Source organism: Nyctereutes procyonoides, unplaced genomic scaffold (assembly GCF_905146905.1).
Source record: "Nyctereutes procyonoides isolate TBG_1078 unplaced genomic scaffold, NYPRO_anot_genome, whole genome shotgun sequence".
In the NCBI taxonomy this organism is placed as follows: Eukaryota; Metazoa; Chordata; class Mammalia; order Carnivora; family Canidae; genus Nyctereutes; species Nyctereutes procyonoides.
The window spans coordinates 31,059,711-31,078,065 of record NW_026575120.1 but is presented as its reverse complement, the minus strand read 5'-3'; the positions used below and the strand labels follow the sequence as shown (position 1 = coordinate 31,078,065).

General features: G+C 37.1%; 1 protein-coding gene across 1 annotated transcript in view; it reads left to right on the top strand.

Annotated features, from left to right (window-relative positions):
* AGBL3 (AGBL carboxypeptidase 3) overlaps positions 1-18,355 on the top strand; it is a 57,112-nt gene that overhangs the window by 12,553 nt on the left and 26,204 nt on the right. Inside the window, exons 6-12 of the mRNA XM_055334575.1 lie at positions 77-856; positions 6,274-6,436; positions 7,588-7,714; positions 9,128-9,228; positions 9,449-9,561; positions 10,810-10,876; positions 17,399-17,485. Of these exons, the coding sequence (XP_055190550.1) occupies positions 77-856; positions 6,274-6,436; positions 7,588-7,714; positions 9,128-9,228; positions 9,449-9,561; positions 10,810-10,876; positions 17,399-17,485 (1,438 nt within the window). The remainder of the gene's footprint in view (positions 1-76; positions 857-6,273; positions 6,437-7,587; positions 7,715-9,127; positions 9,229-9,448; positions 9,562-10,809; positions 10,877-17,398; positions 17,486-18,355) is intronic.

Sequence of the window (18,355 nt, the reverse complement as noted above, 5' to 3'; positions counted from 1 at the left end):
AATAATCTTCCTTATTTAATTTAAATGTCATTTTTACATTTTTATGTGTTCTTTTTCCTTCTTTTTTGTGCATTAGGGCTGAATATGAATACCAGTTGACTGTGCGCCCTGACCTCTTCACAAATAAACATACCCAGTGGTACTATTTCCAAGTCACTAATACCCAAGCAGGAATAGTCTACAGATTCACTATAATCAATTTCACTAAGCCTGCTAGCCTTTACAATCGGGGCATGCGCCCACTGTTTTATTCTGAAAAAGATGCCAAGACTCATAATATTGGCTGGCAGAGAATAGGAGATCAAATCAAGTATTATAGGAACAACCAGGGACAAGATGGGCGCCATTATTTCTCTCTTACATGGACATTTCAGTTTCCACACAACAAAGATACCTGCTACTTTGCTCACTGCTATCCGTATACTTATACCAACTTGCAAGAATATCTTTCCAGTATCAGTCATGACTCAGCACAGTCAAAGTTTTGTAAAATACGTGTCTTGTGCCACACAATTGCTAGGAACATGGTGTACGTCTTAACAATCACTACTCCCTTGAAGAACACTGACTCAAGAAAGCGAAAGGCTGTGATTTTGACTGCCAGGGTACATCCAGGAGAAACCAACAGCTCTTGGATCATGAAAGGCTTCCTAGATTATATTTTAGGAGACTCAAGCGATGCGCAGTTGCTTCGGGACACTTTCATCTTCAAGGTGGTACCCATGCTGAATCCAGATGGTGTGATTGTGGGAAATTATCGTTGTTCCTTAGCTGGACGAGATTTAAATCGTAATTATACATCTCTCCTAAAGGAATCATTTCCTTCTGTTTGGTATACCCGGAACATGATCCGTAGGTAAAATAAGCCTCAGATAACCTCTCTGTTTATTTAGTAAACTCGGTAGTCAGATTTTCGCTTCCACAGCTCACTCATTTTACTCTAGCTTTTAAGATGGCTTAACTGATAATTAAACTCTGGCTACTTAATTCTTTGCTCGTTCGTTCCACTCTTCTTTCTGGCATTATGCCACTGGATTCACTAGCCTTTTCTTAAATAATGAATAAATTTCTAGAACATTTTAATGCTTTGTGAAACTAATAGTTAAATTTGCATATCCCAAATGTGATTTCTTGCTAAAGCTAAATGTAGCACTAATGTTTACTTTGGGATGCTTGAGTCTCTTACATGTAAAAATTAATTCTGTCTCACTGGGTCTGCTGGCACTATGTTGATCATACCTTGGTCTATGATGAGCATTTTTTTATTAAATTTTTAATTTTAAGTCCAGTATAGTTAACATACAATGTGAAATTAGTTTCAGATATACAATATAGTGATTCAGCAATTCTGTATATTATTCAGTGCTCATCATGATAAGTCTACTCTTTAACATAATAAGTCTTTTGACCATTAGGTTATATAGTTATTAAAACTTTGATGAATAATAGTCTTATATTCCCCCAGAAAAATTGAAGCTTTAAATTTTCCAAAGAATCTAGAACAGCAAATGCACATAATATATAAATATTTGTTGAATGGTTGAACTCTTTAATAGATTAAGATAATAACAATCAGGAATAGGCATGTGCTAGAACAAAAAGATTTATTAGAGTCACAGAACCCCATTCCAAGTCCAAAGCCTCAACTTTTTTGCTTAAGAGTGTGGAGTGGAGTTCAAATATCAGATTGGAATCCTTCTATATCATTTGCTAACTGTGACCTTGAGCAATTTAAAAACAATCTAAACCCCAGTTTTCTCATCTATAAAATGGTAATAATGATACTTAACACACAGGAGGATTAAATCAGAATATTATTAATAAAGTACCCCAAATAAAATATGGAACATTGAAAGTTCTAAATGTATTCAGGTCAGGGTTAGCTCAAATATAAAAAGAAAACAATGTTAATGAATCAGATACAGATGTAAAGATTCTGTAAACTATTTAGGATTATTCACATATTTACAAAAATAAGCACTATTATAGAGAGTGTTTATAGCTGATCCCATTTTGTTACCAGGGCCCCCAGTGCAAGAACAAGAACTCCGTTTCAGGGCTGAGGCCCTCTAGGATACCTCCAGTCCCTCATCCCTCAGAGGAGTTGACAGGCTTCAGAAACATGGAGAAGCATGACTCCATGCTTCTCAGTTCAGCCTCAACTTTCACTTCCATGTTAATCCTTTTATCTGCTTAGGCACAGAGGGAGTGAAGTACAGATCTCCACAGGAAACACTGAAAACTCTTGCTTTCATAAGCCTCATAAATTTGGACTCCAGGATTCCCGGCAGTTACCTGAGAAATGTTAAGTGATAAGAAACAAAAACAAACAAAAAAAAACCTAACAAAACCTGACTTCCTGATTTTCCTGGGGTTGGCAACAATAACCAAGAAGGCAAAGTGCAATGTGATATCCTAAGTTGGATTCTGGGACAGATAATAAGACGTTAGTAGCAAACTAGTGAAATCCATAAGATTGGGAGTTTAGTTACTAGCGGTGTACCAATGTTGGTTTCTTTGTTTTTGAACACTGTACCATGGTTATGTGATATGTTAACAGTAGGGGAAACTGGGCAAGGGGTATATGTTTATGCTCTACTACCTTTGCAAAGTTTGTGTACTCTAAAATTCCAAAATTAAAAAAAATCATAAGAAAGGGAGCTGATTAGAATATCTATAATGTCTACTTAGTGCTCTTCGACATTAAGGGTTTCTGGTCCAATAGAAGATGGATTATAGGCCAAGGCCCTTTGGCTTGTCTTTATGGAAAATACTTTAAATGTCTCCATTCTTCTCAGATTACCTTGTAAGGTTAAGGCAGAAATCTATTCAGTAAGTTTCAGAAAGACTTCCAAGAAAGAAAACTACCTTAATGCAATGAATCATAGGTAGGTAAGCAGAATAAGAAGTCACATATATGTGGGAAGGAAAGCAGCTGTAGGTATATCTAAGATTTAGTATATTTAAAGAATATGAGAATAAGAAAGTTTCAGTAAGTTTTAGTATAGGATGCTTAGTATAAGATACTTAGAATATCTTAACCTGTGGGTTAGAAAAAAGACCCAAGCCATTTCTCAAGTGATTTAAAATTCATGTAAAATTATAGAGACCCTTTGGAAGGATGTAATGACATATCTTTGGGAGTTACTCAGAAGTTTATTTGGACTTAAATGTAAGAAACTGAAAGATCATTTAAATTGGGGAAATACTGGTTTTAAAATGTTCAGCATATTTCATATTTAAGGCCCTAACTTGATAATCTTGCTTTATAATCCACTTATTTTTCTAAAAACTTGTAATGATCATTTAGTGGCTTTATGTCAGTTTTAGGTTATCAATTAGAATTTATTGGGCACCAGATGAGAAAAGGGTAATCAATTAATACATGTAACAGACCTCACGCTGGGATTTCACTGTAGTTTAAAGGAGTGTTATTCCTAATCGAAAACTATGCTTTGAATGTTTTGATTTTAAAATTAAAAAAAAAAAAATAAGAAAAAAAGGGATCCCTGGGTGGCGCAATGGTTTAGCACCTGCCTTTGGCCCAGGGCGTGATCCTGGAGACCCGGGATCGAATCCCACATCGGGCTCCCAGTTCATGGAGCCTGCTTCTCCCTCTGCCTGTGTCTCTGTCTCTCTCTCTCTCTGTGACTATCATAAATAAATAAAAATTTAAAAAAATGAATGTTTTTATTTTAGGTTTTAATATTTTTGTTTTAAAAGTAATACATTTAATATTACTACAAATACCATTGCTAACCTTTTGGTATTTATCCTTCCAGGCATAACAAATAGTATGTGTAATATTGATTATTTAAGTAATATAATACATCAAGTTTATAAATATGAAAAAAGGGGGGGCAAAAAATGCCCATCATCCTACCACCTTAACACCACTACTTTTTTAAAAAAATAAATTTATTTTTTATTGGTGTTCAATTGGTCAACATACAGAATAACACCCAGTGCTCATCCCATCAAGTGCCCCCCTCAGTGCCCGTCACCCAGTCACCCCCACCCCCCGCCCACCTCCCCTTCCACCACCCCTAGTTCGTTTCCGAGTTAGGAGTCTTTATGTTCTGTCTGCCTCCCTGATATTTCCCACTCATTTTTTCTCCTTTCCCCTTTATTCCCTTTCACTATTTTTTATATTCCCCAAATGAATGAGACCATACAATGTTTGTCCTTCTCCAATTGACTTATTTCACTCAGCATAATACCCTCCAGTTCCATCCACGTCGGAGCAAATGGTGGGTATTTGTCATTTCTAATGGCTGAGTAGTATTCCATTGTATACATAAACCACATCTTCTTTATAACACCACCACTTTTTTTTCCTTTTTTTTAAATAAATTAATTTTTATTGGTGTTCAATTTACCAACATACAGAATAACACCCAGTGCTCATCCTGTCAAGTGTCCCCCTCAGTGCCCGTCACCCATTCACCCCCACCCCCCGCCCTCCTCCCCCTCCACCACCCCTAGTTCGTTTCCCAGAGTTAGGAGTCCCCATGTTCTGTGTCCCTTTCTAATATTTCCCACACATTTCTTCTCCCTTCCCTTATATTCCCTTTCACTATTACTCATATTCCCCAAATGAATGAGAACATACACTGTCCTTCTCCGATTGACTTACTTCACTCAGCATAATACCCTCCAGTTCCATCCACATCGAAGCAAATGGTGGGTATTTGCCGTTTTAATGGCTGAGTAATATTCCATTGTATACATAAACCACATCTTCTTTATCCATTCATCTTTCGATGGACACCGAGGCTCCTTCCACAGTTTGGCTATTGTGGACATGGCTGCTAGAAACATTGGGGTGCAGGTGTCCCGGCGTTTCACTGCATCTGAATCTTTGGGGTAAATCCCCAACAGTGCAATTGCTGGGTCGTAGGGCAGGTCTATTTTTAACTCTTTGAGGAGCCTCCACACAGTTTTCCAGAGTGGCTGCACCAGTTCACATTCCCACCAACAGTGCAGGAGGGTTCCCTTTTCTCCGCATCCTCTCCAACATTTGTGGTTTCCTGCCTTGTTAATTTTCCCCATTCTCACTGGTGTGAGGTAACACCACCACTTTTTAAAAATCTTTTTAAAGCCTCTCAAAGTTACTTAATTAATTTTGAGTTAATTAATTAGTCAGTTTGGGGGGCTATTTTTATTGCTTTAATTTTCATTGAATGCGTAAGCTATGCAGACTAAGAAATGTATAATAATTTCCTTATTTATTAGAAATTTACCAGAAAAAATCCAAACTTTGTTACCATTTTTCTGAGTGATATTTACCACTTTAATTAAGGGTTATATAATAATTGGCTTCAGCACCAAGTTGTCAGGTAGCCAATTTTTAACAAATATTTGGGCACTTGTGTGCATAGCACTGTTCTAGGTGATTTAAAGCATTACTTATCCTTAACAAGATTAAATATCAAAAATATGAAAACTTTCCAAGGCAAGTGTCAAGGAAATCATAACTCCAATACTATGTGCTCCAAGAATACAAAAAAAGAAAGAAAGAAAGAAAAGAAAAGAAAGAAAGAAAGAAAGAAAAAAACAATAGTGAAAGGGAATAAAGGGGAAAGGAGAAAAAAATGAGTGGGAAATATCAGAAAGGGAGACAGGACATGAAAGACTCCTAACTCTGGGAAACGAACTAGGGGTGGTGGAAGGGGAGGTGGGCGGGGGGGGGGTGGGTAGGGGTGACTGGGTGACGGGCACTGAGGGGGGCACTTGATGGGATGAGCACTGGGTGTTATTCTATATGTTGGCAAATTGAACACCAATAAAAAATAAATTTATTGAAAAAAAGAGAAAAATCTGTGGTCTTAACTAGTTAGAAAGTGAGACATGAAGTCAGCCTTGAAGGCTGAGGGGCAGTGTTTGAACTCACAGAGATGAATAAAGAAGATATTCTAGTCAGAAAGAATCTCTGTGAAAGCTAATGGGCCAAGTAGGAGAGAACTGTTTTCTGTGTATAGTGGAAACCAGAATCATAAAGCAGAGGGATCCTGTTGGAGAGTCTTGGGAGTAAGGTAAATTTTGTCCTTATAATAGAAGGTAAGCATTCATATTTTATGTATGGCTAATAGGAAATTATTGTAGATGTCTTAAAATTGTTAATAATATGCAGTGTGGATAAGAGAAAGAAGTTGAAAGCAATGATATAAGAAATTCTGTTTATTTGGATTTTAGACTTGTAAATCCATAGTTACATGCATAGAAAAATGCAGAGGTAAAATTTATTACCTTGCTCCTTTTTTTTCTCGGTAGATTGATGGAGAAACGAGAGGTTATTTTATATTGTGACCTTCATGGCCATAGTAGAAAAAAGAACATCTTTATGTACAGCTGTGAAGGTAGTGATAGATGTAAAGCATTATACTTACAGCAGCGAATCTTTCCACTTATGCTAAGCAAAAATTGTCCAGATAAAGTAAGTACCATTTAAGATGATTAACTTTTCTTTTATTACATGTTGCCCATGTGAGACTGCAGGATAGATCACCTTATTCCGTAAACTGCTTTTTTTTTTTTATATATTTTGCCTGGCTTATACAATTGACCATAAAAAAGCAACTATGTGGAATGTTTAATGACCAATAATTTGAAAATGTGAAGAAAAATATGTGCCTTGTCCTACCACCATACCTAATGATGGAAGACTGTTTTCCTCCTAAGGTCAGAAATAAGGCCAGTATAGCCACCCTAACCCCTTCAGTTTAGCCTTATGCTGGAGGTTCAAGTGCTGAAAGGCAACAGAAAGAAATAATAGACAGACACTCTGGAATAAAGATGGTATGATTTTCTTCATAGAAAACCCAAAGCAATGCACCAGAAAAACCTCCTAGAACTAATAAGTAGGTTTAGCAATGTCCTACACAACAAGGTCCACCCTCAGAAACGAACTACATTTCTATATACACACTGAACAACTAGAAACCAAAACTGAAAAAAATATAATTTACTGTAGCTTTAAAATAAATTAAACACTTGTGACTGCAAAGGAATAACACAGGGAGTTTTTTTTTAGAGGTAATGGAATTGTCCTATATCCTGAGTGTGATAGTAGTTACACAAATCTACACAATGTGTCAGACACATAGAGTGAAACACAAGCTAATTTTATTGTAAATAAAATTGCAAAACTTTATAGATACTGACATTCTAACAATCTTTCAGGACAGCTTTCCAATGATTTAAGCTTGTGAAAATAAAACATCCTTATTCTATTCAAAACATCTACATTAATCTTTATTCCTAACCATTTAAGCCCTTTCATATAAGTTTTTTAAAGTATAAGAGCTTATCCCAACAGTATCAAGAATTAATCAGTGGGGTTTGAATGCATATGTCATATATAAAAAGTAAAACGTATTGCTGGCATTCAAATCTGTACTTCTGAGAAATGTAAATATGTCATCCTCAAAATGAGGGATTTCCACTGGTTTGGAAATAAAAGCAGCCCCTGAAGCTTTAGAGAGAATTACTGCTTTTGTACTACTTTCTCATTTTCAACCCTACTTCCTGAGGAAGACCTTGTACTCAGAAAAACACGTTTTCTCATTTTTATTCGCTTCTTTTTAGTTTTCGTTCTCAGCTTGCAAGTTTAATGTCCAGAAGAGCAAAGAGGGAACAGGCAGGGTAGTAATGTGGAAAATGGGAATCAAAAACAGCTTTACCATGGAGGCTACTTTTTGTGGATCTACCCTGGGTAAGACCAAGTGCTCTCATTCATGGCTCTCAGAGCTTTACACCAAAGAAACATTTTTAATGTGAGGTTAATAATGTGGACAGTGTGACAGTGAGCACTTTCCTCCTACTTAAATGCATGCTGGTGTCCAATCACATGTTTATATATAAGGTAGGATGAATAAACAAACTACCATTCTGTGTATCTCCAGCTCATCATTTCCCTTGGTTTAGAAAAGGAAACATTAGCATATGGAGAATACCTAACTGGTTATACCATGAACTAATCTTTAGTTACTTGTTTTCGTTTTGTTTTTAAGAAGGAGTCCTTACAGATGACTTGTGATTTCAAGCAATGCTCACTCATATGTAAAACATCAGAAATGTTTGGGCTTTTTTTTATTTTAAGATTTTATTTTATTTATTCGACAGAGAGAGAGAGAGAGAGCACAAATAAGGGGAGCAGGCAAAGGGAGAGGGAGAAGCAGGCTTCTCTCCCAGCAGGGAGCCTACTGCAGTACTTCATTCCAGTCCTGGGATCCTGACCTGAGCCAAAAGCAGACATTCAAGCTCAACCAACTGAGCCACCCAGATGCCTCAGTATAGAAATGTTTTTAGTGGATTTGCTATTTGCAAGTCAGATTTGCTATTTGTTGGTGGTTCTTTGAGAGAGCCAGTTTATATTTTAACAGAAGGACTCAGTTCTTTTAACTAAAAATAAAAATGTGCTCTCTGTTTCCATTTGAGAAATCTTTTAGTCACATCCAGTTTACCCTTAGAATATTCCATATTAAGATATTGTTATATTTTTAGAAAATTTATTGACTCAAAGGCAAGTGCTAGTAATCCACATACATAATTTGTTTTTTAAAGCACCTGAAACTGGGCGGCCCTGGTGGCTCAGCAGTTTAGTGCCGCCTTCAGCCCAGGGCATGATCCTGGAGACCTGGGATCAAGTCCCACGTCCGGCTCCCTGCCTGGAGCCTGCTTCTCCCTCTGCCTGTGTCTCTGCCTCTCTCTGTGTGTCTCTCATGAATAAATAAATAAAGTGTTTAAAAAAATAAAAATAAAGCACCTGAAACTGATAAAACATTATCTATGATGATGAAAACATTAAAATATTTACCCAAGTTTTTCACTAAGTGATTATGAGTGAGTTTATAGCTGGTAACCAAGTATTCCATAATTCCTGATTAAATTTTCTTCTGCCTTACAACATAAACTAGTCAGCTTTGATCCAGGCATGGGGAGGGAATGAGAGAAAGCAATAAGCTGTTAAATGACCTGACCTAGAGAAGAAAATCCAAAGGACAGGATACAGAATCATATTAGATGTTTTGTTTATTTATACTCTCTGTTGTGCCACTTAGGCCTACCTGTTAAGGACAAATGATTAACTCATTCTCAGTGGTGGATAAACCTATTGATGTTTTAGGTAATAAACGGGGCACTCATTTCAACACAAAAGACTTGGAGTCAATGGGATATCATTTTTGTGATTCTCTCTTGGACTATTGTGATCCAGACCGAACCAAGGTAAGCAAAGTCCATTTGCTAAAGCATCAAACTCCAGTTTATCAGATAACATAACCTAACTCTAAGGGCCAATGGCAGTTTTTCTTTTAATATCCGACCAGTGTTTGAGGTTTCTGGTACTTGATAGCCGCCTAGCTATGATTCCAGATATCTAGAAATATTCAATTAGTTTAATTAGGAAATGGAGTTAATTTATAATTAATTTATCATTTTCCCCTAGTATTATCAGTGCCTGAAAGAATTAGAAGAAATGGAAAAACACATAAACTTGGAAAAAATCCTTGAGGATTCAGATACTTCTCTAAAAGAAATTACATTGGATATAGAGTCTAGGTAAGTCAAGATGGTGAATGTAATATAACTTGTGCTCTTTTACTGTGCTCTTTATAACAGTAGGACATAAAATTCTCAGTCTCAATGAAAATCCCAGCTATAGCTGGAGGAAAATTTTTTTCATGCAGTTTACTTTGGCCTGACTTCATCAAGACTTCAGTTATTTAGTCAAGTAATATTAATTGAGCACCTATTATGTACTGTATGTGAAAGACATACTCCAATTTTTAAATTTTTATGTTTAATATATTTTTTTAATAAAAATTTTATTTATTTATTCATGAGAGACATAGAGAGAGAGAGAGGCAGAGACATAGGCAGAAGAAGAAGCAGACTCCATGCAGGGAGTCCGATGTGGGACTCGATCCCAGGACTCCAGGATCATGCCTTGGGCCAAAGGCAGATGCTCAACTGCTGAGCCACCCGGGCATCCCAAGAGATTTTTAATTATATGAGAGGAAGAGTGAGCAAGCAAGAGAGAGTGCATGAACTGAGGGAGGGGCAAAGGGAGAGGGAGAAGCAGGCTCCCTGCTCAGCTTGATCCCAGGACCCCAGGATCACAACCTGAGCCAAAGGTGGATGATTTACCAAAAGAGCCACCCAGGCACCCCCTCAAATTGTTTTTAATGCTGACATTACTCACAGAGAATTGACACATTTATAGAGATGCCACTACATACTCCAAATTAGTGAATAATAAATGCAAAATGTAATGCTAAGGGAATGTTGTTGGAAAAATAAAGGTACTAATTTCATACAGTTTCCTGTAGGAAAGACAAAACAAATATTTGATTCTTTTCCTCTCCTTATAAATTTTTCAGACTTTGAATTAGTGCCCCTGCAACCCCCAGAGGTGACTAATAAGTGTGTTTGCAGATGGAAAGTATCATTTTGAACTCATGGATTTGTTTATTTTGATGTGTTCCAACTTCAGTTGTTCTTCTAATACTCTAAGATGCCTAGAACTATCAGACATTTACACTTTATAATATTTACAAATTCTTCTGTAATGTTTACCTTTGTAAACATTCTTTTTATAATTAGAACCATTTCTACCATTACAATAATAGGATAAAAGTTACAGCTGAAATTTTAAAATGCCACCAAAATATTGCTATCTATTTTTTATACTTATAGAATTAAATTGATAAATAAAATTGTAAATATAAATAAAATATAATTATAAATAATAATTAAAACAATTTGATAATTATTACATCAAAATTATTTATTATTATTTTTTTGTAGTAGCCGAGGCTCTGACAGTTCAGAATCCAATGAGTCTCAGAATTATCTTCTCAAATTAACTTCTCAGGTATGATTGAAAATTTCTGCCTATTATATGGATATACTAAGTAGGTACTTATTGTGACTAGCAATCTGACAAAAGAAATGCTTGCAGTTGTGTAATTATTGTATAGCAAGAATTATTAGTTTTTTGATTATGGAATATATCTTTAAGTCATAGAATTTTCTAACCTTAGGATTTTTAACACCCTTACTCTAAAGATCCAGAAGATTATTTCTCAAAAGCCACACCACTTGTTAATGAGAGGTGGTAGCATAACATACATCACCTTACTGCAAATCCAATGTTCATTTATTCATTTATTTAATGACTATATATTGAGCTTCAGCTGTGCTGGGGATATAGCAGTGAACAACAAAATGAGACAAAAATCCTCTTTCATTGCTTATATTCTAATTGGTAGAAATAAAAAATAATGAGAAATAAGTAAAATATATGATGTGTTAGGTAATGATAGGTGCCTAATGAGGAAATTAGGAGGAGTAGGGATTGCAGGCGGTGTTAGGTAACCGAATGTTTATGCCCTCACCAAATATGTATGTTGAAACCCTAACCTACAACATGATGGTATTAGGAGGTGACCAAGACAAACTAGGGCGCTGCTCTCTCAGTACCAAGTGTGTGGTGCTGCTGTAACAAATACCTAAAACCGTGGAACTGGCTTTGGAACTGGATAATGGGTAGAGGCTGGCGGAGTTTTGAAGTGCGTGTTAGAAAATGCTAATATTGCCACGAAGGGACTTCTAAAGGTGATTCTGGCAAGAGCTCCCAAAGAAGAGGGGGAGCAAGTTTCCATCTTAAAGAATACACAAATAATCATGTACTGAACATTGGCATAAATATGAATATTAAGGGTGATTTTCATGAGGTCTCAGATGGAAATGAACATGTTATTGGCTGATGGAGAAAATTTCAATCCTCACCACAAAATGGTAAAGAATTTGGCTGAATTGTGTTTTAGTGTCTTATGGAAGGTAGAACTTGTGAGTGATAAAAGTGAATATTTAGCTGAGAAGATTTCTTTGTAAAGTGTTGAAGAGCAACTTGATTCCTCCCAACTGCTGATAGTAAAAGTACAAGGAGAGATAAATGAAGAAGGAATTGTTGGGCAGAGAGGAACCAGAAAGTGAAGCTTTAAACAATTCTCATGCTGCCATATTACAAAAAATAAGAATGTGTTTTCAGAACATGAGAGACTCATAACTCTGGGAAATGAACTAGATGGGGTGGGGGTGACTGGGTGACGGGCACTGAGGGGGGCACTTGATGGGATGAGCACTGGGGAGTTATGCTCTATGTTGGCAAATTGAACACCTATAAAAAATAAATTTATATTAAAAAATAAAAATAAATAAATAAATAAAAGAATGTGTCTTCAGAAGAGAAGAATGTAGAGGATCAACTATTTGTTAAAGAAGTCAGTGTGTAAAAAAAAAAAAAAAAAGAAGTCAGTGTGTGTGTGAACCACAGAACCAATCAGCCACCCCATCAGGGAAACTGCCAGTTTGCACTGAAGGGCTTGGAGAGAGGACAGAGTGAAGGAAGGCTGTCATGCTCCTTGAATTTTACCGGACAGTATCATAGATCCATTTCCAAAAGTGCAATGTTCTGCAAAACAATAAAAAAGAAGGCCTCAGAGGTAGCTTAGAGGTTATCAGGGCCACTACCACCTAGATTTCAACAGGATAGATGGCCTGCAATTGAGGCCAACAGGATATGATGGCAGGCTGCCTGGAGCCATGAGCTACATTGTAGGCAGTGCCCCTGGCAGAGAGCCAGGCATGAGCAGCACCCTGTCAAGCTGTGAGGGTGACGTTGACACCCCAGTAGGTCCAGAAGGCAGAGCATTGAGTTAGTGAGGACTATTGTTGAGCCTTGAGATCTTGTCGACTTTGTCTTGACAGATTTTAATTTATTTGGGACCCATCACTTCATCCTTATTTTTCTTTTTCTCCCTTTGGGAATGTCTGTCCTGTACCTGTCCCACCACTGTATTTTGGGAAGCACATAACTTGTTGGAATGGAATGGGGTGGAATGAATACATTTTTCGTGAGAGAAGAACTTGAATCTGAGGGCCCAGGAACAGAATGCTATGCCTGAATATTTCTGTCTCCCCTAAATTCATATGTTGAAGTCATCGTGCCCAATATGATGGTACTAGAAGGTGGGCCCCTTAGGTCATGTGGGCAGAGCCCTCTAATTGGGATTAGTACCTTATAAAAGAGGCTTCAGAGAGACCCCTAGTCCCTTCTGCCATGTGAGGATACAATGAGAAGTATCCTTCTCAAAAGCCACACCACTCACCTGACCATACTAACACACTGATCTCAACCTTTTCCCAGTAGAACTATGAGAAAGAAATTTCCATTATTTCCAGCCAACCAGTCTGTGGTATTTTGTTATAGCAGCTGAATGGAATAAGACAGATGTATTAGTTTTCTATTGCTGAGTAACAAATTACCCCCAAGCAGCAGCTTCAAACAACAAATACTTATTATCACACCATTTCTGTGATACAGGGGTTTAGGAGTGGCTTTGCTGGGTGCTTCTGTCTAAGGTGTCTCAAAAGATTGCAGTGAAGGTGTTGGTTAGGCTCTGGTCTCATCTGAAGGCTTGAGTGAAGAAGGGGATCCGCTTTTAATCTCACATACATAATTGTTGACAAAATTCAGTTCTCTGGAGGCCATTGGGATGAAGACCTCAGTCCCTGATTGGCTGTTGGCCTTTAGTAGACTATCCAATAAGTCACTGCCACATTCAATGTTGCCAAATTTTGTTCTATGTTTTTTCTAGGAGTTTTATCCTTTTAGGTCTTACTTACAATTTTGAGTTAATTTCTTTAATTGTATTTATTTATTCATGAGAGGCAGAGAGGCAGAGACACAGGCAGAGGGAGAAGCAGGCTCCATGCAGGGAGCCCAGTGGGGGATTCGATCCCAGGATCACACCCTGAGTGGAAGGCAGACACTCAACCGCTGAGCCACCCAGGTGTCCCATGAGTTCATTTTTGTATTTAGTATTGGGCAAGGGTCCAATTTCATTCTTTTGCAAGTGAATATCCAGGTTCCTGAGCACCATCAGTTGAGAAGACTGTCCTTTCCCCCATTGAATGGTTTTGGCACCCTTGTCAAAAATCATTTGACCATGGGCAGCCCAGGTGGCTCAGTGGTTTAGCGCTGCCTTCAGCCAAAGGCGTGATCCTGGAGCCCCAGGATCGAGTCCTACATCAGGCTCCCTGCATGGAGCCTGCTTCTCCCTCTGCCTGTGTCTGTTCCATTCTCTCTCTCTCTCTCTCTCTCTCTCTCTCTCTGTCTCTCGTGAATAAATAAATAAAATCTTTCCAAAAAATCATTAGACTATTTTTGCAGGGATTTATTTATGGGCTCTTTATTCCTTTTCATTGATCTGTATGTCTGTCTTTATGCCAATACCACACTGATTTGATTACTATAGCTATGTAGTAAATTTTGAAATCAGAAAATACAAACCTTCCAGTTTTGTTGCTTTTTTTTTTTCAAGATTATTTTGGCTATTTGGGGATTCATATATTAGAATATTAGAATGGATTTTTCTTTCTGCAAAAAAAGTGTCATTGGGATTTTATTTAATTAAATCCATAGGTTTCTTTGGGTAGTACTAATATTTTAATACAATTAAGGCTTCCACTTCACGAACAAGAGGTACACTTTCATTTATTTATGTCTTTTTTCTTTCAGTAGTATTTTGTAGTTTTCATTGTATAATTCTTTCACCTCCTTGATTAATTCTTAAGTATTTTATTCTTTTTGATACTATTGTACATGTGATTTTTTGTAATTTCTTTTTTCAAATTATTTTGTGTATAGAAATGCAATTGATTTTTGAATGTTGACTTTGTATCCTGCTACATTGCTGATTTAATTTATTAGTTCAGATAGATTCTTTGTGGAATCTTTAGGATTTTTAAAATATAAGATCATGTCATCTACAGAAATCATTTTCTTATTTTCCCATTTCAATGCCTTTTATAAAGTTTTCATGCTTAATTGCTCTGGCTAGAATTTCCAGCATTCTGTTGAATAGAAGTGATAAAAACAAACATCCCTACCTTGTTCCTGACCTCAAAAGAAATGATTTCATCCTTCATCATTGAACATAATGTTAGCAGTAGGTTTTTCATACATGGCTTTTATTGTGTTGAGGTAGTTTCTTTCTATGACTTGTTTGAGTTTTTAAGATTTTATTTGTTTATTCATAAGAGAGAGAGAGAGAGAGAGAGAGAGGCAGAGTCACAGGCAAAGGAAGAATCAGGCTCCATGAAGGGAGCCTGATGTGGGACTCGATCCCAGATCTCCAGGATCAGGCCCTGGGTTGGAGGCAGCACTAAACCACTGAGCCACCTGGGCTGCCTGTGTTTGGGATTTTTTAATCATGAAATGGTGTTGGATTTTGTCAAATACCTTTTTTCCATCAATTGAGATAGTCATATGGGTTTTTTTTTCCTTCATTCTGTTGATGTGGTGTTTGACATTGATCAATTTGGTATATTGAGCCATCCTTGCATTCCAGGAATAAATCCTATTTGGTCAGTATGTACGTCCTTTTAATATGCTGCTGAATTTAATTTGCTAGTATTTTGTTGAGGATTTTTTACATTAATGTTCATAAGAGAGACTTGTCTATAATTTTTTTTCTTGTAGTGTCTGTCTGGCTTTGGTAGTAGAATAATGCTGACCTCATATAATGAGTTATAGGAAGTTTTCCATCCTCTTCAGGTTTTTTTCCTAAGATTTTATTTATTTATTCACGAGAGGAGGGGGTGGCAAAGACACAGGCAGAGGGAGAAGCAGGCTCCATGCAGGGAGCCCAACATGGGACTCGATCCCGGGACCCCAGGATCACGCCCCAGGCCGAAGGCAGGCATTAAACCGCTGAGCCACCCTGGGATCCCCCATCCTCTTCAGTTTTTTTAGAGAATTTTGAGAAGGACTGGTATTAGTTCTTCTTTAAATGTTTGGTAGAATTCTCCCATGAAGTCATCAAATCTAGGGTTTGTTGTTGCTGGGAGATTTTTGATTACTGATTCAAATTTTCTTTCTTTGTGATATAGTCTTACTAGGTTTTGTATTTCTAAGAATTTGTCCATTTCATCTAGGTTATCTAATTGTTGGCATATAATTGTTAATAGTGAGTCTTAATAGATTTTTTAAAGATAGCTATCTTACAAATACCTTCTCTGATCACAACAGGATGAAACTGCATTAATAACTGGTTCCTTTCTTTTACATATATTAGTCTCTTAAATTATATGGAAAACAAAAACTACTCTTAAAACCATTGTTACAAAAATATACTAGCTTTTATAATGCCCTGTGTTGTTACCTTGAGATCTTAATTTCACTCTACAGTTTCAAGTTAGCGTCCATTGTCTTTTCATTTCACCTTGCATGACACCCTTGAGCATTTCTTGCAGAATGTGTCTAGTGGCCACAAACAAAAGCTGAGTGAGTTCATCTGGGAATGTGTTAATTTCTTCTTAACCTTTGAAGGACAATTATAACATTGTTGAACACTTTGAATATGTTGGTGCCCTATCTTCTGGGCTCCAAAGTTTCTGATGAGAAATCTACTAATAATCTTTGTTTTAAGATTTACCTTAGAGAGAAAGAGAATGTGTGCCAGAGGAGGGGCAAAGGAAGAGAATCTTCAAGCAGACTCTGCACTGAGGACAGAGCCTGATGCGGGGTCAGTCTCATGATCCTGAGATCATGACCTGAGCTGAAACCAAGAGTCTGAGGCTTAACCAACTGAGCTATCCAGGCACCTGGAGAAACCTATTAATAATTTTATTAGGATTCTTGAATGTAACAATTTGCTTTTCTCTTGCTACTTTCAAGATTCTCTATCTTTGAAAGTTTGGTTATAATGTGTTTCATCATAGGTTTTTTAATTCATCTTACTTGGAGTTCATTGAGCTGCTTGGATATTTACATTTATGTCTTTCATCAAATTTGGGAAGTTTTCAACATTATTTCCTCACTCATTAGCACTTCTTTTTTTAAGATTTTATTTATTTATTCATGAGAGAGAGAGGCAGAGACACAAGCAGAGGGAGAAGCAGTCTCCACGCAAAGAGCCTGATGTGGGACCCAATCCCAGAACTCTGGGATCACGACCTAAGCCAAAGGCAGATGCTTAACTGCTAAGCCACCCACGTGCCCCTCGTTAGCACTTCTGGGTTGCTGGTTCTCCAGCTCAAAAGCTGGGATATATGAAGTGAAAACAAAACACAGGATCTACTTACCATCCTGCTGCTCCTCTGTTCCTGATGAGGTCCCTTACCAGTCTGCCTTCTTCTTTCTACTTTTTAAAGTTTCTTATGTTTATTTTGTATATAATACCCAGGGTTTTTAGTTGTACATAGTGAGAAGAATAGAAAAAGTACTTTGTCTTCCTAGAACTAGAAGTCTCAAGATAGTTTTATGTCTGGAATATATACCATCTTTGATGTGTTAAATATTGATTTTAAATATTGTTATTTTATTTAGATAAAAAACAAGAAAAAGCACCTGAAAACAAAGAAGGAAAGAAATTCTACTGTAGCAAGTCCTCAAAACAACAGAGAAGAGCAAGAGGTATTCATTGATCCGTTTATTAACAGTTCTTGAAACAATGGTTGCAGGGAATGTCAAGTCCTTTCTTGTTACACTTCCTATACCTTAATTTTTCCCCCAGGAAAAGCCAATTATTAAAACTTTGCTCATATTATTTGCTGTTTATAAAAACACCAAAGAACCTTGACAGATGAGAGGTGGGTTGTATTAAGGTGCTATATTTAAATTTCATTTATACTTACTTTACTCTGAAAAGTATTTGAGGCATCTTACAAAGATACATCTAGGATAGCAAGAAGAAATAAATTGAAACTAAGAAAAATTCAATGGCAGTATAAGAGTCTAAGAAGAGATGGTGCTGAGATATTGACTTCCATCATGACAGCATGAGGAGCTCTGCAAATCCATTCACCTAGCAAAAACTGGTGATATTAAAAAAAAAAACCCACAACCATTTAAAATTTCTGGAAATTGTCCTAAGGGCAGGTAGCAAATGAAAAAACAAAACAAAATAAAACATGTATTTGTGAAAATCTACTAAAACTCAGTAAAAAGAAAACAGCAAGCGCCTATGGCATTAAATCAAGATTCCCCCCACACACACACCTCCCAGTTCAATGAAACAAACTCCACTCCAGACTAGTGTGGCCAGGAACACAGGGCCCCCTTGCTCCACAGATGCCAGTCAGCGGGCTATCTGCCTAAGAAGGTCAGGGCATCAGTATATCATATCCTGCCTCCAGCTACCTACTATTGAGGCTAAGTTCCAGGTGAGTACAGCCAAGGGGTAGGGGCTCCCTTCTTCTACCCAAGCCCCATGCATGAGACAGATACTTTGCCACGAGTGCTACATTACATATTTTGGCCCTATTTGCCCTCACCCTAGCTTAT